Source organism: Schistocerca nitens, chromosome 2 (genome assembly GCF_023898315.1).
Source record: "Schistocerca nitens isolate TAMUIC-IGC-003100 chromosome 2, iqSchNite1.1, whole genome shotgun sequence".
Lineage (NCBI taxonomy): Eukaryota > Metazoa > Arthropoda > Insecta > Orthoptera > Acrididae > Schistocerca > Schistocerca nitens.
The window spans coordinates 595303909-595327516 of record NC_064615.1 but is presented as its reverse complement, the minus strand read 5'-3'; the positions used below and the strand labels follow the sequence as shown (position 1 = coordinate 595327516).

At 38.5% G+C, this 23608-nt stretch overlaps 1 protein-coding gene across 1 annotated transcript in view; it reads right to left on the bottom strand.

Moving 5' to 3' along the window:
* Positions 1-225: 225 nt before the first annotated feature.
* LOC126236666 (serine-protein kinase ATM) overlaps positions 226-23608 on the bottom strand; it is a 500205-nt gene continuing 476822 nt past the window's right edge. The window contains exons 44-46 of the mRNA XM_049946145.1: positions 5816-5930; positions 5552-5721; positions 226-624 (exon numbers count right to left, since the gene is read on the bottom strand). Of these exons, the coding sequence (XP_049802102.1) occupies positions 443-624; positions 5552-5721; positions 5816-5930 (467 nt within the window). The 3' untranslated portion in view covers positions 226-442. The remainder of the gene's footprint in view (positions 625-5551; positions 5722-5815; positions 5931-23608) is intronic.

Here is a 23608-nt window from a genome sequence, read left to right as displayed (position 1 = left end):
TTTAAAGAACAATTCTTGAGTGTTGTTCATCAGTCTAGGATCCTTGGTAGTGCGGATAAATAGAAGAGATACACAAGCTTGCAGAGTACAGATGTAATGTAGACGTTCCTTCCATTAGAGTGCAGCTCAACGCTACACAACTTCATTTGATAGTTTTAAAATTGGTTTTCTACACATATATTAAATGATAAACAGTTTTTATAAAAAAATAAGAATTTATTATCTTATGAGTATTTCACAGATGTAAAACTGCTCTTGTCTATTAACAGGCAAATTTGTGATATCACAGTTCTTATTTCTTCACAATAACATACATATTTAAACACTGCCTTCATGATGATTGGTTCATCTTTAGCAGTAATATATTATTGGCACAACAAAACACACTTGAAAAAAGAGTGTTCTCTAGTTATATTATGATACAATTACTTTAGGCAGAGTCTCACAGATAAGGTTGCCACCCATTATACAGGCGACTTAGGTTCACTGGATCTATAGCTTGCTGAATGAGATGGTTCACTTGACCAGCAATACTACTAGCACTCCCTTCTTCAGTACCATGCAGCTTTTGTCTCAGCCGAAGTAAAGCTCTCTCTGCCATTTTATTCACCTCATTTGAAGTTTCTGTAATGAATTTCAACATACATTAGTAGTAATGAACATCATATTTCAAGCGTGTATTCACACACACACACACACACACACACACACACACCACACCACACACACACGAGAGAGAGAGAGAGAGAGAGAGAGAGAGAGAGAGAGAGAGAGAGAGAGAGAGAGTTTACTGGGGGAAAAATCAATGTTAAAAGGCAAACAGTGCACTGGATGACAATCAGCTGAAAACACTAAGTTGAAGATTCAGTGAACACATGAGTTTATGAGTGTGGAAAAATGTGCCACAATCTGTTTGCCATACATTTGAACTGCAATCATAATGCTCTAGATAAAACTATATTGGGTAGCAAGAACTCAAGGAAAGAGAGCTTTACAACTACATGTACATTTTTAATGATGTACAGTTGACAAAACACGGTTAACATGGAAAATGACTAAGTTCCACATCAAGTATTATTGACATGCACAGGTATGACATAAATTGTGGCAACACTTTCGTCTCATTAATGCCTCTGCTGGGTTTGAGTGGAACATATTAACCATACCAGTGAGATGTACTATGCACAACACTGGAAATTAGTACCAATTAAACACTATATGCGAAAGTATAGGATGTGATCAGTGATTGTGAAATATTCAGTGATTTGATCGGCAGCACTAGATGCGGTCTGGAAGATGTGCTAGCATCAATGTGCAAGTAGTTCATGGTTAAAGCGCCTGGTCATCACACACTAAATCAGAATTTGATTCCACCATCGGGCTAATATTTTTTTTTTATCCCCCATTGTAGAAGATGCCAACAGCCTTTCAGTGGTTTCTTCTTGTGTTTTAATGAGTACCGCACTCATGCTTATTACCTTTTCCTTTAGAAAACTGTGCTAGTAAGAGCAAACAAAAAGTGAATCGTATAACCCACAAACTTTTCAATAGAATTCATCGAAGTCAGTGCAGAGAGAGAGAAAATTATTATTTTGAGGAGTAAGTTATTTTATATCAATCAGATTTCTATCAAAATTTTATCTTTTATGAGCACATATTTCAAATGTAGAGGAGAGTAATCAAATAATTACTCAATTCTTTGACACAAATGAAACATAATGATATATTTCTTTAAAAAATTACACACTCAAATGTAATCACCAAGCTCAACAGCAGTTGTTTTGCCCTTTTATTCAGGAACACTAATATTCACTTTTTCTCTCAATGTCAAAAACAATCAGGTCCAAATTACATTGCTGAAGAGAAAGCTTAGAGCATTCACAGAAGTAGCAGACAGAACAGAAAAGTAGATGCAACAGAAAAAGCTTTATGATTGAGCAAGAGAGAATAAATGTTTAACAATAAACTCATTAATTTTGGTCTTTAAGTACAATTACAAATGTGTTGGGACACACAAGTTCAACTATTCAATGTATGGGTTTAAGTCCTTTCAGACAATATTTATTAAAATCTCATAGGATATGTATGATGATCTGAAATAGATAAGTAGGTATGAAACTGAACAAATATTCAATGACAGGACAAGTGTAAGAAGTGTAGAATATGGGTTTCCAGCAGAAATTGTAGCTCATTTCTGCGCAATTTTCAAGGAAAATAGAACACAATAATTTCTGCAGTCTACATGTATGAAACTACAGACACCAGGTGATGGTAAGGCACTATGCTTTGCCTTAGAGCATAATAGAATTTAAGTTGAGAAAATGATTTTGATTTAACTTTTTTAAAAAATTTAACATCAAGATACTATCATTACTGAAAACAACTTTAAATTTAGAGGTTATGTGCCTGCCATGGGAGAGTTCATTAATGTGAGACAGCTGGATTCTGACTAAACCAAGTAAGTAGTCACCTTATCAAGAAAGTATCAGAACTTAGTTCTCTCAATACCTACACCATAAACCAGTGACGGAAGACTGTTACGCAGCTATAAATTGTTGAGAATCCTTGGTTTTAAAGGTGTCGAACTTAAAGTTTTTGAGTACATGTGCTTGTAGAGCTTTAATATCTGAAACTGAGTAGTTGTTGCAACATTTTATCATTATATAATTCACAAAGTACTCTTTCATTTACTATAATGAGCTGTCCTTCAAACTGATAAGCACAACTGTGCGGTTAGGTTTCTAGTGCAAGATGGCTTATTCCTAATATGTGATACCACAGATGTACTTGTATGTGAAAGCACTGCATATTAGGACATGCTACATCATATTAATATAATTTCACCCTGGTAGCTGTGTTCAGATTTATATTTTTACTAACTGGTTTGACAGTTTTGTGGAATTTGTGAAGCTCTCACACCACACCGGTGTTACTTATGTTTTAATGTTTGACTTTTTGAAGAACATTATGTTTTATATTTTAATGTATGACTTGAGCAACTCAGCTCTTAAATCACTGTACATCTTTGACGATACATTTTACGGAAAGTTCAATGTTTGCGTAATTGTACCAATCTTCTGCTATTTTTGTTCTTTATAATAACTCTTATAATGTCGAAAATTTGTTACAGTGTGTTATTGTTGCATGCTGCAAGCCATCAACATCTGTCTATCGTCAATAGTGGCACGATATCAGGAAAGGGTACTGTTTGCTGTCAGAGGTTCAGATGAGCAAGTCACAAGCTCTTTGTGAGCATGGCTGCAGGCTGCAGATTTTACATATTTTTCAAATTTGTGTATACGATTGCTGCAAACATCAGCCATGTTCAGAGCTGTATAGAATTTGTTGTCTGTCTGTTGCATTTCTGCATTTCAAACAGATCCAGATCTCAGTCATCTGCTTGATCAGATTATTATTAAATTTCCTCAAACCTTTTCTCATTTCTTTCTGAGTGGTCTTAATTAAAAGTTGTGTATTCTGCTGTATCTATGTCACTTATCCTCAATGAGCTGAATGGTAGTAACTTAAAGTTGGCTGTTTTTGTTAGATTTATGGACTGGGAACTTGTTTGCTGCAAATTGAATGCCTGCTCTAATTTTTCAGAGCATTTGTTTAATTCCAAAGACTTCAGATCATCTGCTAGAACAAGTTTCAGAGATAACATCTACTGAAATCTATTGAATACAGGCACATCTGTGCAGTACTGTTTCTTGTTAGTGTGGATTAAGTCTATTTCATCTTCAAGGGGCAAAATGTGTAGTATATTGGGTGTTTCTCCTGTGGATTGTCAAGTGTACTTTCCCTGGTGTGTCAGTAGATATTTACAATTTCGCTTTGGTAATGTGTAGCTGGAATCATCCCAAAAAAATCCTGCTCATACATTCCACATACAATTCCCAGCGTCGATAGCAAGTATCAGTTTGTTTCCCATTACAAACAAACTGATATTTAAATCATAATTTTATGTTTCCATTTGACAGAACTGTCCCAAATTAGACTAGTGCATTATTTGTTTTATCGATATGTATTAACCCTTGAGTGTGAAAAAAGCAATTACAATTGTTTTGGAACATTCCAGTCTTGTTTTGCAATGGCAAAACTGTATAAGAAAGTTCAATGAGTATAATGTCAAAAATTTGTTACAGTGTGTTATTGTTGCATGCTGCAAGCCATCAACATCTGTCTATCGTCAATAGTGGCACGATATCAGGAAAGGGTACTGTTTGCTGTCAGAGGTTCAGATAACCAAGTCACAAGCTCTTTGTGAGCATGGCTGCACCTGTCCATACATTTGCTGAGCAAAGAGCTCAAGCTCCTATCAGTTAATCAGATATGCATTAGTTATTGTTCAGTTAGAAAGGGGAGACTTCATAGAGAAACAAAGGAGAATGGCAAGTAACTACGTGGCATAACCGCAGCATGAATGGTAAAAGTGTCTGAAACTAGTTGCTTGTAAAATCCTGTGAGATAGACTGATTAAAAAAAATGATTGTTTGATTCACCTGTACTGGTGTCTCAAAAAATAGTGTGTTACAAAGTTATGCCCTGAGGGCAGATATTGACTCACCTTAATGGTTGTACAGTTTCTAGACAGAATATCTCAAGACGAATCAATCCTACTGTATTCACTTAAACACAATAATGATGACAATTTTCTTCATTTTGTGTAAGAGCTCCTTCAAACTCCTGCCATAAGTACTTTGTAGTTTACAGAGAAGAGTAATGTGGACATACTGAGAAACAAAACTGGAACGAAGACACACTGAGGAAGACATCACGTAATGCAATATATGAAGTGGTTTATGGCATAATAGTGTAAGTCAGATTTTGATGAAAATGAGTTAAGTTCTATGTTATATAATGGAAACCGCATTCTTTTGGACGCCACAGTGATGTATGTCATTGTATGCACAATATCATCACAGATGGCACCACAAGTTTTACTGCAAAATGGTTTGTATGATACATGTTATGGCAAAGTGAGGTATGTCTGAATGCTCTGCGATACCATGAAACAAAATCAGATTTTCTGTTTACATGTTGTGGCAAAGTAAAGCAAGGCTGACTTGCATCACATTGCCATGAAACAGAATTATATTTTCTGTTCCACCATCAGGTCATTTTCATTTATGTATTATTATTATTATTATTATTATTATTATTATTATTATTTTGGAGGAAATTTTGTTTTATGTATTTTGTGTTAATTCGAACTGAAATTCGTGCAATTTATACACAATTATGATGATAATACTAATATAACTTAATTATGCTCAAGAAATATTAATACAAAGTGAAATACATGGGATTTACCATAATTATAGTGATAATATGAATATTACTGCACTTAATTTATGCTTCAGTATTAACACTATCCCTTACTAGACTCAATATCCATATACATACATAGGCTTCTCTTTACAATGTTTCATAAATATTCAATTTCTCAAAATGAGCAAACATGACTTTGATCATTATGCCACAAACCCCTTCACATGTGTGATTGTACTTGGAGAAATACTGTGTGTGAAAAATTATGTCAGATTCTTACCTTCCCCAGCATCAGTTTCATCTCCCAGTGATCCTGAATTGGACTGTAGATTGTAGGCTTTCTTTGGTGTAACTGACCATGAGTACAACGGATCATACAGTAAAACCTCCAGTATTGTTAATATAGTTTCTTGATTTTGACGCAGCACGGACATTGTTTTTTCACAACATCTGCAATAGATAAGATGAAAAAATAGATTAGATATTTGTAAGCAGCAAAAACAGAGGATTAACCAAGGGTTACACTTTTTCTACTAAATGTCACCTCCTGAAAACACCTTCAACTCCAGATGCCCCCATTCCATCAACAATATCTCTAGTAAGTCGAAAAGGTACAGTTTCTGGTGTTGGCAGTATGCGTCCCATTTCAAAAGCAATACCTGAAGAGTATGAAAGACGCATGAGTATTCAGTAACACAACATCCAAAGCTAAAGTTACACACACATACACAAGAGGAAGGATAAACTTCCAAGGAAATAAGTGTAAAACAACAATAATAATAATCAACTTTTGTATGTCAGACGGTTCAAGAATGGCTTTGAAAGCACAATACAAATTGAAATGAGTAAATACAATCACTCACTAATTAAAAAACCAACTGAACGAAAACAAACACAAACAAACAAACAAACACACACACACACACACACACACACACACACACACATGAAAGTTCCAACACTGAGCTACAATACTGAAGTTCTTGCATATAGTCCTGTTCATTTTATTATTTATCTTTAAACAGACAATAAGTAATTGTAGTGCATTACTTCACAGTTTGTGACACAGAAGTGAAAAAAGAAATCAGATTAAATTTTGTATATAGCTCTTTTAGCACACTGCGACTGGTGGTGGATGAGGGGATCTTTCACTTGATTGACATGGGAATCACTAATCCATTCAAGGTTCATCAGGAGATGAGGGATATAGACAAAATAAAGTGCACCCTTGCCAGTTTATCGTAAAGTTAGGCGATTCTCTTGTGATACACAGCAATGCACATTAAAAAACTGATGTTTCTTCTCATCTTGCATTGGAGCAGACACAGATTCCAACCGCTTGGAAAAAATCAGCCAATAACTGTCAGCAATTTACTTGCTGATATCAGTTATAGCCAGATGAAAAAAAAAAAATTGTGCAAAACACGAGCTATTTTGGTGGTGGTGTTACTGTAATATTGCTCTTCATACATCTAAGTGTTAGGTGTGTGTAAGAATGGTACAACCCCCCCCCCCCCGCCCCCCCCCCCCCCCAGAATAAAAACAGAGCTAAGCAACAGTATTCTGTATATCTGATTTTTATAATATATTCTAAAATATTCTTATGAATAGTCATACCAGGTTTTATTGTTTGATATAAGAATTTGTTCAAATTTATTTAATTAATAAAAGCTATTACTTTTTAAATATGTGATAAAATAGCTAGCACAACTGCCCAACCATCTGTTCGATGTCAGTTTTGAATGCATTAAAATGTACCTGCTTTTCCAACTAAGTTATTCAGCTGTTGTTTACATACCAATTTATATTCCACAGGGGAAATATTGGAGGGAAGAAATATTTGTCTTTGTGCATATGAAGACCTCTTGTACTACAGACACTGTAACACTAAGACGGATCTGCAAACCAAAATTGTGCACCATCTGCTAAACTACAGAAGCCGTAACATATAAGGAAATTTTTTTAAACTTTCTCAATATTTGTGAACCAATATTCCCACATTTGTTGGCAGGTTCTTAAAGATTTCATACTAAACTTTGAAATACTTCTTGTGTTTTAGATAGAAGCGCTATTTATATGAGAAATTTGGTATATATAACTGTTCATAATGTCCTTTTATTATTGGTGACAAATGTCACTAAACAGTGAGGGTACAGCAATGAGTGGATGAAAATATTCTGAGGTCTTTGAAAGAGGGCTTAGTATGATGATGGTACTTTTACTTACTGGTCACTTTTACAGAATTAATGCTTTATCAAGCTTCAGTAACATAAACAAAACAGTTTGCAGGTCAGCATAAAAGAGACTTCTGTGTAAGAAATATGCAACAAGTATATCAAAATTTCACTTCATTTGCACCTCAAAACTGAAAACCTGATTAAGGGAGTACCAGCCAGAGAGGTGACTATTACTATCAACATCTTGGGTATGTATATAACTATTATTATTCTTCTGCGTATAACAGATTTTGCAAAATTTAGAAGTAAAATTTTCTTTCTGGTCCAGTATCACTATCTTGAGTTATCTGGTATGATCAAACTTGAGATCTGGAACGAAATACTTGTCAGCAGAAAACTGTACAATTTGGTGGGCCTTTAATGTCTTTCAGCTATAATGTTTGTGGGTCATGAAGAAACCAAACACTGACACTGTAACTTAACTTAGGAGACAGACTCAAGAAGAAGCAATCCATATTTATTACATCTGTTTTTAGAAAATGCTTTTGACAATGTTGACTGGAAAACTTTTTGAAATCATGAGTAAAATACAGGGAGCAAAATGTCATCTACAATTTGAAGAGAATGCAATTGGGCATCAACAGGAAGCAGTAGCAGAAGGTGAATAGCCTATCTGCCATGTTCTTCGATCTGTATAGAGAGCAAATGAGGTAACTACAATATTCCTCTGTTTAGACTCAGGCAAGCAAGTAGCTGCAAATCCACACTGTCCCAGAAAATAATGTTCATTTTTATTAAACAGGCAAGCATCAGTTCAGGCAAGAGAAAAAGAACAATTGAAAAACCAGCTGCAAATAATGAACACTGAAATGGTGTCTACACTATGGATATTATGCTCTTACCAACACAGTACACAAAGTGGCACTTATAATGCTGACCAGAGTCTCATCAATCTCTTCAGCAATTTGGCCTGACAAGGCAGACTTCAATTCTGTAACCAAAATACCATTCCGTAAAGAAGGATTTTATAAGAATAGGGAAAGGAAACACCATTCAAGTACCTGTTGTATGATGATGTACTACCAATTGGTACTCCAATATCTGGCTGTTCATTGGCCAGTCCTGTTTCTGGAACTATGTTCATGTCCTGCAAGTTGCCTGCCCTTGGCCCACAGCAGCTCCTCCCTTCAAAGATTGTTTACACACCTTGCTAATACATCACATGTCTGGGTCCCGGACTGATTGCAATAAATCTGTCTACATGCTAAATTCTAGCAAACACCACTAAGGACACCATCATCATTCACAGGTGGTGCACGTAGTAGTAACAGTGATGCTGCTATCGAGGGAACCAGCCATGACAAGCCTGTGGATATTTCTACAACTGCTTTCTACTTAAGTCGTGGTTCAGCCTGCAGCAGGCAATTGCAGTTGCAGGTGCATGTCAGCTCTTCGTTAAGATCCAGGCCACGTACGGCAGTCAGTCACTCATCTGTTGGAGCATTCCTGCCGAGTCTACTCCGTATCACTTAGCAGATACTAGCAATCTTCCTCGCACTCAGTGCTTCCACAAACAATGACTGTGTACTTGGCTAATGCGACTATTGTACAGAAGTTTCTAAGGACTTTGGTTGGTACTCACCTCCCATCAAGAATGATTGTTACAGTTGTTGTTGTCTTATGTGAAACTTAACTTTTCTGTGTAGTAATGCTCAATAAAAGTGTATTGCCAGACTACCTGGGAAACTGTCAATCTTAAATCGTGCATGCAGTTAAAACAACAGATACAAATGATGGCAATGCGGATAGTTCAGCCCCAAAGTGATTGCATCTTGTCCGCGACAAAAGATGGTGATGAAGATAAATATTCACTTGCTCCAGCACCAACTTCAGGTTCGTGTCGTGTATTTCATCCTCCACCTTTCCCCAGCCTCGCCAGCTCCCTCTAGTACCATTGAAATCATTCCCTCATGTCTTAACAGATGTCCTAGCCTCCTGTCCTGTCAGTGTTTTCCACATATTCCTTTCCTCTCCAATTCTGCGCAGAACCTCCTCACTCATTACCTCATCAATCCACCTAATGTTCAACATTCTTTTGTAGCACCACATCTCAGATTCTTCAATTTTCTTCTGTTCTGGTTTTCCTACAGTCCATATTTCACTATCACACAATGCTGTGCCCCTGGTGTACATTCTCACAAATTTCTTCCTCAGATTAAGGCCTATGTTTGACTATAGTAGACCTCTCTTGGCCAGGTATGCCTTTTTTTCCATCGCTTGTTTGCTCTTCATGTTCTCCTCGCTCCGTCTGTCACTGGTTATTTTACTGCCTAGGTAGCAGAATTCCACTACTTTATATACTTCCTGACCATCATCCTGATGTTAAATTTCTCACTGTTCTCATTTCTGCTATTTCTCATTACTTTCGTCTTTCTTTGATTTACTCTAATCCATATTCTGTACTCATTAGATGGTTCATTCCATTTAGCAGATCATGTAATTCTTCTTCACTTTCACTCAGGATAGCAGTGTCACCAGCAACTTGTATCACTGACATCCTTTCACCTTGAATTTTAATTCCATTCCTGAACATTTATTTTCATCATTGCTTCTTCCATGCACAGATTGAACAGTAGGGGAGAAAGACTACATCCCTGTCTTACATCCTTTTTAATCTGAGCACTTTATTCTTGGCCGTCCACTCTTATTATTTCCTCTTGGCTTTTGTACATATTGTGTATTACCTGCCTCTCCTTATAGCTCACCCGTTTTTCTCAGAATTTCGAACATCTTGCACAATTTTACATTGTCGAATGCTTTTTCCAGGTTCACAGATCCTATGAACGAGTCTTGATTTTTCTTTAATCTTGCTTCCATTATCAACTGCAATGCCAGAAATGCCTCTCATGCCTTTACCTTTTCTAAAGCCAAACTGATCGTCATCTAGCATATCTTCAATTTTCTTTTCCATTCTTCTGTATATTATTCTTGTCAGCAACTTGTATGCATGAGCTGTTAAGCTGACTGTTCGATAATTCTCACATCTGTCAGCTCTTACAGTTTTCGCAATTGTGTGGATGATATTTTTCCGAAAGTTGGATGGTGTCACCAGATACACACATTCTTCACACCAACATGAATAGCTGTTTTGTTGCCACTTCCCCCCAATGATTTTCGAAATTCTGATGGAATGTTATCGATTCCTTCTGCCTTATTTGATCTTAAGTCCTCCAAAGCTCTCTAAACTTCAGCCTACCCTTCATCACTACTATATTGTGATCTGAGTCTGTATCGGCTCCTGGGTATGCCTTATATGCCTTACAATCCAGTGTCTAATTTTGGAATCTCTGTCTGACCATGATGTAATCTAACTGAAATCTTCCCATATACCCGGCCTTTTCCAAGCTTATCTGCTCCTCTTGTGATTTTTGAATAGAGTATTTGCTATTACTAGCTGAAATTTATTACAGAACTAAGTTAGTCTTCCTCCTCTCTCATTCCTTGTCCCAAGCCCATATTCTCCTATAACCTTTTCTTCTGCTCCTTTCCCTACAACTGCATTCCGGTCTCCCATGACTATTAGATTTTCATATCCCTTTACATACTGTATTACCCTTTCAATATACTCATACACTTTCTCTATCTCTTCATCTTCAGCTTGTGAGGTTGGCATGTATACCTGAACTATCGATGTTGGTGTTGGTTTGCTGTTGATTCTAATAAGAACAACCCTATCACTATACAGTTCACAGTAACACTCTTTGCCCTACTTTCCTTTTCATAAAGAATCCAACTCTGGTTATACCATTTTCTGCTGCTGTTGATATTACCCTATATTCATCTGACCAGAAATCCTTGTCTACTTTCCATTTCACTTCACTGACCCCTATTATCTCTAGATTGAGCCTTTGCATTTCCCTTTTCAGATTTTCTAGTTTCCCTACTACATTCTAGCTTCTGACATTCCATGGCCCGACTTGTAGAATGTTATCCTTTTGCTGATTATTCAGTCTTTTTCTGAAGGTCACCTCCCACTTGGCAGTTCCCTCCTGGAGATCCAAATGGAGGACTATTCCAGAATCCTTTGCCAATGGAGAGATCATCATGACACTTTTTCAATTACAGGCCACATGTCCTGGGGATAAACATTACTTGTCTTTAATGCAATGGTTTCCATTGTCTTCTGTAGCCTCATGCCGTTGATCATTGCTGATTCTTCTGCCTTTAGGGGCAGCTTCCCTTACCTAGGACAAGAGAGTGCCATGAACCTCTGTCCGCTCCTCCACCCTTTTTTACGAGGCCATTGGCAGAATGAGGGTGACTTCTTTATGCAGGAAGTCTTTGCCAGCCAATGCTGATTATTAGTCAAAATTTAAGCAGTGGTGGGTTTCAAACACGGGACCGAGGACTTTTGATGACTAATCAAAGACGCTGCCCCTAGACCATGGGTATTTACCAAGGTAGGGTACCAGCAGCATTTCCCAATGTAGTCACCTGGCATAACAGCACTCAGACCTGGCAGCACTCAGACCTGGCTCCTGCCATGTCCCATCTGGCTGCTGCCATCTGGCTCAGCCCAGTACTGCCTCACCCCCTTAAAGAAGATGCAGCCACAGTTGGGCGTCCTCAAAAGTGTGGCGCAACACCTCGTGCCTTCTTCTTCTGGACTTCTTTTGTTGACTCCATGGGTGCTTTTTGATTTTTTTTGATCATGTAGTGTATATATTACCCATGCTCCTATGCACAATGTCTCTCATGTTTGTGTAGGGCACTGTTAATAGTTTTCTTCCTCTTATCATGTCATTGATGGCAGTTTTTCTTTTACATCATTTTTCATGTTACCTCAGGAATCTTTTTTCGCTACTCATCTTTTTCATTAGAGTTCTCTAAAGCATGCTGTATCATGCACCATCTGGGTGCCTCGCATGCTCAGTTGGATGCTTAAGTCTGTGTGATTTTCACATTTCAAGACTTTCCAGCTGTCTTTGTTCTCCGTGCGTATAGTGCTTCCACCACTCAGCCCTATCTCCACCCTCCAAGCATGTCCTTTCCTCTTATCTACTGTCTTCATGCATTTTATTTTTCAGTGACTACTGTCCCACATGCTTCATGGCTGTGGCATCGTCGTGTTTCTGGCAGCTGCATCAGCTGAGCCCTTTCTCCCTGTGCCACCTATGCCTGCTGATACCATGACATCCCCTTGCACGTTGCATCAGTGGTTGAACTAGCCGAGTCCTGTTTACCAGAGATGCTAGTTTCGAACTTCCATTTCAGTGTGACGCAAGCAGCTGCATTGGCCGAGCTCTGTCTCCCAGTGCTACCAGCGCCCTGAAACCACCATACTGCCGCCATGGCAGCTGCACTGATCGAGCCCTGTCTCTAAGTGCCACCAGTGACTAGTGCGCCATTGCACTCGCAGCTGCATTGGTTGAACTCTTGTCTCCCAATGCTGTCTGCATCTTGTCTATGCTGCATCTGTCAAGCAGTCTACAACGATCTGTGCCTTCACTGCCAAAATTCTCCTACTCTTGTTATCGTTTTATGCTTTCTTCACTGCCTGGACTGAGATGGTGATGGCACCTCTATAGATGTTGCTTCACAATCTCAGGTCCTGGGATCTAGGGAACGGGGTGGCAGCCCCCAAGCTTTGCCCTCTCACATAGATAATCTTTGCATTGTAGACCCATGGGAGGTGCCCCTTCTGAAGGATGTCCGCTGGCACCAAAATCTCCTCCTCTGGTTGGCCTGGCTTCCCCGCCAAGGGACGCCTTGTACATCTTTTTCTTAAGGGGGAAGGAAGATCTAGTACCTGGCTGTCCAACAGCCACTCCTGTTTCTAGCACAGCTTCCGCACTTTGCAGATAACTTGCCTTTGGCCCACAGTGGTTCCTCCCTTTGGGGACTGTTTACTTGCCACACCATACATTTGGATCATGTACTGATTACAATCTGTTGACGGGCTAAACACTAGCAGGCATCAACAGGGACCACTATCATCATTCATAGGCAGCGTGTACAGCAGGACTGCTATTGAGGGAAGTAGCTTGCATCTGCAGCTCCTCTGCCTGCTGTGTACTTACCGTATTTACTCGAATCTAAGCCGCACTTTTTTTCCGGTTTTTGTAATCCAAAAAACCGCCTGCGGCTTAGAATCGAGTGCAAAGTAAGCGGAAGTTCCGAAAAATGTTGGTAGGTGCCGCCACAACTAACTTCTGTCGTCGAATATATGTAGCGCTTCGCAGGCACAAAGACAAATACTGGCACCAAAACCTCTGCGTCAGTAAATAAATAAATAAAAAAGGTGGAAGACGAGCTTTTTTTTCTCTGCCCAGAGTTTTGACCACTGCATTTTCATACATTATCCAACGAAGTAAATACAAATTCCGTATTGTTCCTCTTCGAACTTGGCAGCATTTCAATGTACTACGAAAATCCGACTGGCAAGACTGTTTGGGATATTTGTCAATATGGCCAACTCTGCTTTCTGAATTTTTTCCTAACTGTGAGAAGAAATGGTTGCTAATAGGAACTTTTATGAATTGTGAATCATATGCAGTATTCTCTTCACCATAAGAATAATACGAATATAAACATTTTGCCATGTATTCTTTCGTGTTTGCTGCTATCTCATTTAAATCCTGTCCGCCTAATAAACTACGAAACTTGACAACAGCAGACGCGGAAGAATAAACATACCATGTCATGTTTATATTCGTATTGTTCTTATGCCTAATAGTGATAGTCAGAAATGAAGCACGGCAATTGACGATTTTTAAAGCTAAGATGACTCTAATTTCTGTGCATAATGCAATGTACTAAAGAGGCGTCTGCAAAGATTTTCAAACGGAAAATTTTTTTGCTAAATTCTCGTTCAGAACATCTTCTATCATAAGCAGTCTATTATTTGGTTCTTGTTGATCATTATCAAAGAAAGCAGCAGTGTAAGTAGCAACGAATAGCAGTCTCTTGCCATTGTTTCGCTAATGAGACGATTCCTCTCTTTGTTTTTTTTAATTGTAAGCGGCGGTAGCGTGCACAAAAGCAAGCCATGCCGCGAGCGGCGACAGGCCGTAAACCCTCATTTTCAGAATGCGACAAACAATGCATGACACAGTACAGTAATGCATTTTCAGCTTTGAGTGACGGAAACACCTATAACAAAGAGAACTGCACTTGTCAGATCAAAGAAAAATAAGCAATCAGTTCAAACCAGACGAAGCACGTGAAAAAGGAAGGGTACCCGTATAAATACGGACGGAGCGCCTGACGCATAACAACGGCTACCTGGTAAAGTTTAACTGCTAAGCTTACGACTCGAACCAAACTACTACAGCTGTATCGTCATTCATTCAACCATAATTGTGTCTCATATTTCAATGGACCAACTTTGTTTCGATTTGGAAGTGCGGCCTAAAACTTTTCTCTCCCCTTGAATTTTGAGTCTCAGATTTCAGGTGCGGCTTAGATTCGAGTGCGGCTTAAATTCGAGTAAATACGGTAAGCAGTGGCTCAACCTCCAGCAGGCAGTTAAAGTTGCACCTCAGCTCTTCGCTCAGCTCCAAGCGACACATGCCAACAGCCTTCGGCTGCCCATCTGTTTGAAAGTTTCTGCTGAGTCTACACCACACCATGATGCAGCCCAGCAGCTCCCAGCAATCTGCCCGGGACTCAGTGTTTGTGTGAACACTGACTCTGAACTTTGCTAGTGTAATTACCAGACTGTTGTATTCACCTCTGATCAAGGACGATGATTTGAGTTGTTGTTACCTTATGTGGAATTTAACTTTTTTGTGTTGTGATGCTGAATAAAACTGTATGGTCAGACTACCTGAGGAATTGTCAATCTTAATTTGTATGTGTGCCATTAACCCTTTCCAGCCCAATGGGTCCATTTGGATCCATTACAGTTTTTGATGTTTCTGCAATATCAATGAAAGCCCAGTTTCCACATGGCACTAATACGGTCTAGTGCATTCACTAGATCACCAGATGGCAGCATCAAAAGGATAATGTGTGTTGGGTCCATATGGACCTGACAGGAAAAAATAATCAGGGTGTATACGTGGACAAGGAAAAAAAAAATATTCCCGGATTTCCAGGTTAAAAATACACATTCTCCCGGGTGAAAATACACTTTTTCCGTGTTAAGTGACAGTATCCTTTTCCTCGGAACTGTAAAACTTATCAGTTTATCGAGATTGCAACGCGCTTTTGTAAGCCAGTCGTAGCTCATGTCACGTGATCTCGCCAGCTGATACAGCTGATATTCAATGCATAGGACACGACATGCAGTCAGCCAATAGCATTATCACTGTTAAGTAGCGCGTACACGCAAATAGGAAAAGTTAATGGTTTAAATTAATATACATAGTGTTGCTACAAGAAAACAAAAGCTTTCATATACAATATTGGTATCAACGATTAATAAGCTGCAAGAGAAGCTAAACTTTCACGTACAACGTTGATCTTCCTTGCGCGTGTTACACTTCAAGATACATCACAAAAATGTGCCAGTGAAATTTTTAATAACGACATAAATGTCTGATCTTCTGGGCTTGAAATTTTTCTGAATGGTCATCCTCAAAGAGTTGATTTTTAAATGAGAGCGAAACTCTCTGTGATTAAAGAAATTCATCGCACATAGTTCATCTTGCCTAAAAGGAAATTTACTTTGAAAGTAACGCTTTTCAATCAATCATTCGCAATATTTTCCCCACGACCTGTTAGAAAGAGGTTCATTTCAGCAGTTGCCAGAGAGCACCAAACAACAGGCCTCACAGCGCTTGCGCAGCTACGATGACACAAGAAGTCCGTATGTTCATACGTGTAAAACATTAAAAGATCTTACGTTATGTCATAAAAAAAACAAGACATTAGAGGATATTCCAACATCATCGGAACTTCATGAACTATAATAACGTGCATTTTCGGTTTAAAGTGCAAATTCGTACGTCCAGATTCCTTTGTAAATTTTCTAGGTGTACCAGTAGGCCTACTGTATTATTTCATATTTGGTTCTTTAATATGGCACATGCCATACTTGGAAGAAGATGAAAACATGCTCTTTTAAAATGCAGAGAACAGTTGAAACTAGCCAATAGTGTGGAATTAAACATTTCGTTACAAATAAATTGACTACATCAGTGGAAAAGATTAATAAAAACCACATTTCTTTAACAAACCGACAAAAATAACTTCACTGTTCTGCAAGGCTATTAATGCTTGACTGAAATTGCCACCCGGGGCAGATACCCCGGTTCGCTCCCAGTGAATATGGCAGCTTGCGCGCGACAGTAAAATTTTTCCGAGTAGCATCTTGCTGCTACTGCTTATACAGCTAACAACCACACTTTTGTAGCCAGAAGCGGAAGAAGGTACTACATATGCTCGACTCAACTGCGCATGCGCATGGGCCCGCATGCAACTGCTCACACGAATCTAATGTAAACAGTTGTGATGTCACCCTCATCAGAGGCAATATGTTGTTATAAAGCATTGCATAGTCTTCCTAAAGACTTTGACACATTTTGTGGCTGGCAGATGCTTGTATGAGCACTGTGTTTTGTTGTTGTACATGGCACATTTCCTTTGCAACTTATGTTTTATTTTAGTTTTTTTCTCTCATTCATGTTTTATTGCTGCAGTGTTATTCTGCAGTAGCGGGATACAGTAATATCCTTTGTTTGAATATTATTTCTTACCAGTCAAAATAACAAAAATTTAACTGAAAACTAAAACAAAAAATCCCGGAATTCTAAAAAAATTCCCAGGTTTATCCCGGTTTTTCCCAAATCTCCCGGTTGTCCTGGGTCGTATACACCCTGATAATGCACTAATTAAAAAAACTGAAATCATGTTTAATGCAATGCTAGAAGAATTTACAGGTCAAAATTACTGTTTTCCTTTTTTTCTAATTCAAAATAAAAATTGGGCCAGAGAGTCTTAAAATAATGGATACATGAGGTACATTCACCTTTTTTGGTCAACAAGTACTATGGTGAAGTTACGCTTGCACAGGAAACTATGTTGGACTTTTTGTCTCCAGCAGGGTGCTATCACAATACTTACTGCAATACCTCAAGAACCCAGCTGGATAGAATTTTTGAGATTCTGGGTTTCCATGACTCATATCAGAAGAGGATTGATTACCCACTCTAGTGTCTTCCCTACACAAACAACTTGTACTACATTGGCACACAGTTAGATTAGAAACTGCTTCTGAGGAATGGTATCAAAAGGCTTTTGGAAATCTAGAAATCCAGAATCATCTTGAGATCCCCAAGTGATAGCACTCATTACTTCGTGTGACTAAAATGACAGCGAAGTTTCAATCACGGATTATGAAATCATGGTGACCTTAAAATTGTCACAAAGTCGTAATTTACCAGAGGGTTTCCTCATGGTGACAAGGGACGTGGCCCATTCACAACAGGAAGTGGGAACCTCGGCCGTGAGAGATGAGAGCCAGTCCAGCTCCATATTAACTTGGACGTATAAGGTTATAGGAATCTGACACGCATGAAAGAATCTAGGACAAGCTGACTGCTTCAAAATAATGTGTGATTCAGTGTCTGTGGTGCACCCTAGGCCTTGCACAAAGACACCTGAAATTCTGAACACAGAAATTCCAAGGACTGATACGGGGCTTCAGCAGATAACAACTGGTTGACGTCCGTGACTGAAAAGCCAAACACCTGAAACACATCGAACCCGAAAAATTTTTCTGAACTAGCATCGTGGATGACAATAAAGGTAATAGGTTGAGTCACTGATCTACAGGTAAGTCAGTTGCGAATTGGCCAAGAAAGGGGATTTGCTGTTTACCATATCCCTATAGGCACCTGTTTACCAGCAACAATGGTAGAGAGCTGAGGTCTGAATATGTTTGGGAATTAAGCAGGGAAACAGCTGTGCCGTTGTCTACCTGCAGGTGCAGCTGTCGGAAGAGAACAAAAATCTTGATAAAAAGCTTGTTGGAATCCTGATTGGGAATTGGCCCTGACGATGACACTTCCTTGATATCCATATCCATGTTCTCTGATGCTGTGTTCTGTGCAGTTGAATGGCAGACTATCACAATGTGGTCTTTTTTTTGACACTTGTGACAGATGGCGCAGAGCTGGGGATACACTGATCTATCTTGCTGCGAGCAAGAAGATACACATGAAGGCAACAGGGAGCGGCAGCTGCGAAAATGTTTATGAGCTGTGTGGAAGCCGTCAGATCATGTGGTTTGCACCACCAAGACGTCACCCTTCCTCGAAGCAGTGGGTGTAGCTGGGCCACCCTTTACCGCCGGGACTTCGCAGCATGCTTCCAGCTGCTGACCAGCAGTGTGTGACACTTCATACGATTGGGCAATGGGCAAAACCTCTTTGAGGGAGTGATTTTGTAACTGGAAGCTCCTCTACCAGACTTCCTTATCTGCGGTGGAGCAGATGATAACATTGCGAACCCTGATGCCTGCATATGATCCTTTTCAGTTGGCCGTGTGGCACTTGTGGCTAAGGCTGTGGAGGGTTGCGACCCAGTCACAATGAAACTGGTGGGGCTGCTTATTGTAAAGGTAGAATTCAACCCTAATGGTCATATCGTGCATGTGGCAGTGACAATAGGAAGACAACAATGAGTATAAATTGTCAAATGATAACAAGGAAGATTTCTGTAACATGGCCAGCTGCAGCAACACCTGATATAAGGTGGGAGAAATACATGACAAAAACTGTGCATGACATACCTCTGCATCCATAATGTGGAAGGCAAGGAAATGTTGCTGCAGGTGGCATTCATGAGCTTCCCAATCTTCCAATACCTTGTCAAATGGTGGGAAGAGAGGAGGAAAGATAGCTGGAGACAAAGGGTGAGAAAGCAATACTAGCACAGCCATTGGCATGACTGTAAGAAGTTCCATCTGTTATAGCACCAACATTAGAAACAGGATTCCATGTCACAACAAGATATGAAAAGCAACTGAACAACATAACAGTTGAAAAAATGACCCATTCATCGTCAATATGTTGTGGTTACAAGAATACAAAAACAGACAAAACACTTTATTACTTCTAGAATACTGGTACAAGAAGACATTTGCCACGGAGTGCTGCACTATTAGTCCGATAAACATTGCCTGAATGTCAGCATATGACTGCACTGTGGAGAGACAATGCTTGCACCTGGGAGATGCCATGCTTGCACCTGCGAGAGGTGTCTTATGCCAAAGCTAGCGTTTTCCAACTTCTGTGGTGTGCAATACAACTGCACGCCCGGATTGCGGGTGTGAAACCTACGTGGGTCAATACAGATAAAGTTTGGACAAGTGCATTTTGAGAGAGTTGTGTATAAAATATGAGAATTACAATGGGAAAAAAAAACACAACACATGCATGATGAAATTAACACAGAAATTGAGAGAAACATTCCTCAACATTACATTAGACAGGGATGCATCAATGTTAAGTGCAGCTTTCAACACAGCACAATAATATAATATGAAGGAAGTTCTTCCCAATTTCTGTACAAAGTTTCTAAGATTTTCCTCCTTTCTTTTTCTGCAATTTGCAATTTTTAAATTTAACACATAATCTTCTCATAACAGGAAAAAGCTACCGTATTACGTTACGTTGCTTAATGGAAAACAAAGAATGCACAAAGCAAATTACATCTGATGATGGATGCTTTGGGACTTAAATGACTAGCATAACACAATAAAGCATGAATATTTGTGAGTGGTGGCGATGATTTTTGTACCTAGCTCCTTATTACAATCTCTTCAACAAACAAAAATTTGTGGAGGAGGAAAAATGAATATTTATCTAAGGTACATGCCATGGGGAACCTAATTTAGAAATAAGTAACTGATCAATAAACAGCTCTTCATTCCAATTAAAAATTAATTTAAATTAATTTAATTCATCATAATCAATGTTTTGGAAAGCCTTCAACTGAGGAATTTATGTTTTAAAAAACGAAAACCTGCACGAGTTACATAGATTTTCATGCTTAGCTCAATGTGTGTTTCGAGAATTTATTCTCATTTTCAAATGCCTCTGTTTACATAAATATTTTTTGTGTTGTTTTCCTGTGCAATTTTGTCTCTCTGGCACTGTAGTTGTAATTCTGAGATTGTACCGCAAACTGAAAATCAGACAACATAAATTTTGGGATGTCTTTTATATGCTAATGATAGAATCAAACTATATGGTTCCAGAGGCCTTTTCAAGTCCCAAACATCTATGATGTATATATGCAGACTGAAGCGATGAATGAAAATTTGTAACAAAGCTGGGATTCAAACCTAGGTCTGCTGCTCAAAAGGCTCACGCTGTAACAACTACATCACCCTGGCACAGTAGCTTTGCTCAACTGCACAGACTACCTCAGTCCTCAGTCGAAATTCCCATTCATATTTCAGCCCACTTGGCATTCCCCCTAAACTCTAACTGCTTTGCACAGAGTCTCCAACTGTATTGGAATAGCACCTCAGCTTCAAACAAAATGGTGGATCCTACCTGAAATCCAGGCATAGGTGCTTTAGTTGATTGAGAATTTTTTCTCTCTTGCTTTTTGTGGTGTGCATAAAATTCCAGTTTCTCCGTTAAGTCCATTGTATGTGATTTCTGGAAGTGAAAGAGTATCTTAAGATTGTCTCCTATATTTTTGAATGGGTGTCTCTTATGTGTGTTGTTACTGCTGAGTTTATGAATTAGTTATGTGTGTAATAGTTGATATGTTTGGTGTACTTACTTTGAAATTTCCTGTGAATCTGACGTATATAGTACCTCGAGCAAATTTTACATGTGATTTTGTATATTCCTGAGTCTGAGAATTTATCTTTTATATTGAATATGGTGTGCGTTAATTTCTGCTGTAATTTGAGCAGAAACAACTTTCAGAACTCATTTCTTATTGACAGAATATGAAAAGTAATACAGCACCTGTATGAACCGTGAAGCCCCCATATTAAGACCACGACTTAAAGAACACAAGCAAGGATGTCGACTGAGACCTATAGTTAACAGTACAAAGAGCACTGCATACAGAGTATCTCACAAAGTCAATCAGTACCTAAAAAAGTATTTCACATATGGAAAAAACATATACTTTACAAAAGAGTATCACACTAGTCACTGAAATAAAAGAAATAAACATTCTAGATGGTGCTCATTTTATATCACTAGGCATCAAAAACATGTACTCAAAGAAGCCATTGCAGTAACAATGTCCAATTTACTAAAAGCATAAAAAGTATTCAAAAGCTGAAACTATCAAACTGAACTAATCCTAAAGGACAATTACTTTTTTGCATTCAATGGAAATTTTTATTAACAACCAGTTGGGATAGCCATGTGCTCGTCTGTATATGGTACACTAGCAGATATTTTCATAAACCACCTATAACAGAAAATATTCAGCAGCTAGGAACCCTGCTTAACAAACAGTGTGCTACAAAAGATATGTAGATGATACCTTCATTTTAGTCAAAGGTGGCACCAACGACAAAATTTGTTTACTAATTTACACAAGAAAATAAACTAAAAAAAAGATTATTTTTTCTAGATTATGCACAGAAAATCACAAGTGGCATAATTTCAAGGTATACAGAAAAAAAAGACAACTTCCAACAACACAATTTCTGCTACATCATGTCTCCCAGATGTACACAAGAAAGCTGCATACAAAACGATGGGATACCAAGCAAACAAAATTCCACAGAACAACGAAGACATAGATGAATTCCATAGAACAACGAGAATATAGAGAATGAATTAGACATCTTAAAGAAATATCAGTGGCTAATGACATCCCAAGCTCAATGACAGAAAAAACAGCAAAAAAGAAAGAAATTCCTGGCTCTTTAAATGGAACCAATAATACAACCAAATGTATGGCCAGCACAACTTATGTAGGTAAATTTTCTCAACAAATAGCAAACCTAAACAAGTCATATCAAATTAAAGTAACTTTCTACACAAATAACAGAAATTAATACACACCTTAAACAATGAGAAAGATAAATTCTCAGATTCAGGAATATACAAAATCAGATGTAAAACTTGTCTGGCTACTACATAGGACAGACTGGCAGGAACTTTCCAAGTTAACACATAGAACCAATCGACTGTTACACACACGTGAAGAAAAGTTAATATACAATCGGCTTCTTAAATATCTTACAGCAAATGATACATTGCCAAACTCACAGCTTGGATTTCAGAAGGGTTCTGACACTGAGAAGGCTCTACACATAGAGAATGTCCTTAGGTCATCATTCAATAAATTACTGGTTACTGGTATATTTTGTGACCCGCACAGGCTATCGACGTGTTAATCACAATATCCTTTCATCACAAACTTTTTCTTGTGTCTTTGTCCTGCACTGGCACAGGGTCGGTGTGATTATTAACAGATATGGCATGGTTAGGTTTAAGGAAATGCTGGATGCCATTCCAGTCACCACACATATGCACTGTCCCCTCCCACAGGACAGAAAGTGTGTACCCCCAGCTGTCTTTGTGCAGTGTTGTTTACATAAAAGTGGACAAAAGCCTTCTAAATGTTTGTGAATCACATAACTGAGATTAAATTTGGTTATCAGCCCAGTATTCACCTAGTGGGACGTGGAAAGTGTCTCAAAACCACATCCAGGCTGGTCCCCAGACTGACACTTATCGGCGGATTCAATCCGGGACTGGTGCACCTCCCTGTCCTGGGAGCAGTGCTTTGACATCCACGACTATCCAGGCAGGTTTTTAAATAAATTAGAATATCATGGTGCAACAGGAAATGTTTCAAAAATGGTTCAAATTGTATGCCACTGGCAGGAAACAAAGGGTGTCTACCACATGAAAGAGATGTGTATTAAACTATCAGGCATTATCGAACTGAGAACTAATTCTTACATATATCAAAGACCAATCATCAGTAACATCACCAGGTGCCAAATTTGTTTTATTAGCAGGTGATACAAACATTGCAATAATTTTTCTTCTTCAGGTTCAGCAGCATAATGGGTGTCAGATAATGACATGATTATTAGAAAGATGTACCAGAGTAACTGCTTATAATAATTATCTTTATTAATATAGACTGTTTTAGCATTTATTACCATTGTCAGGTACATAGAGAGTTTCGCGACATCCATGTTAAGTCATTAGTGAACT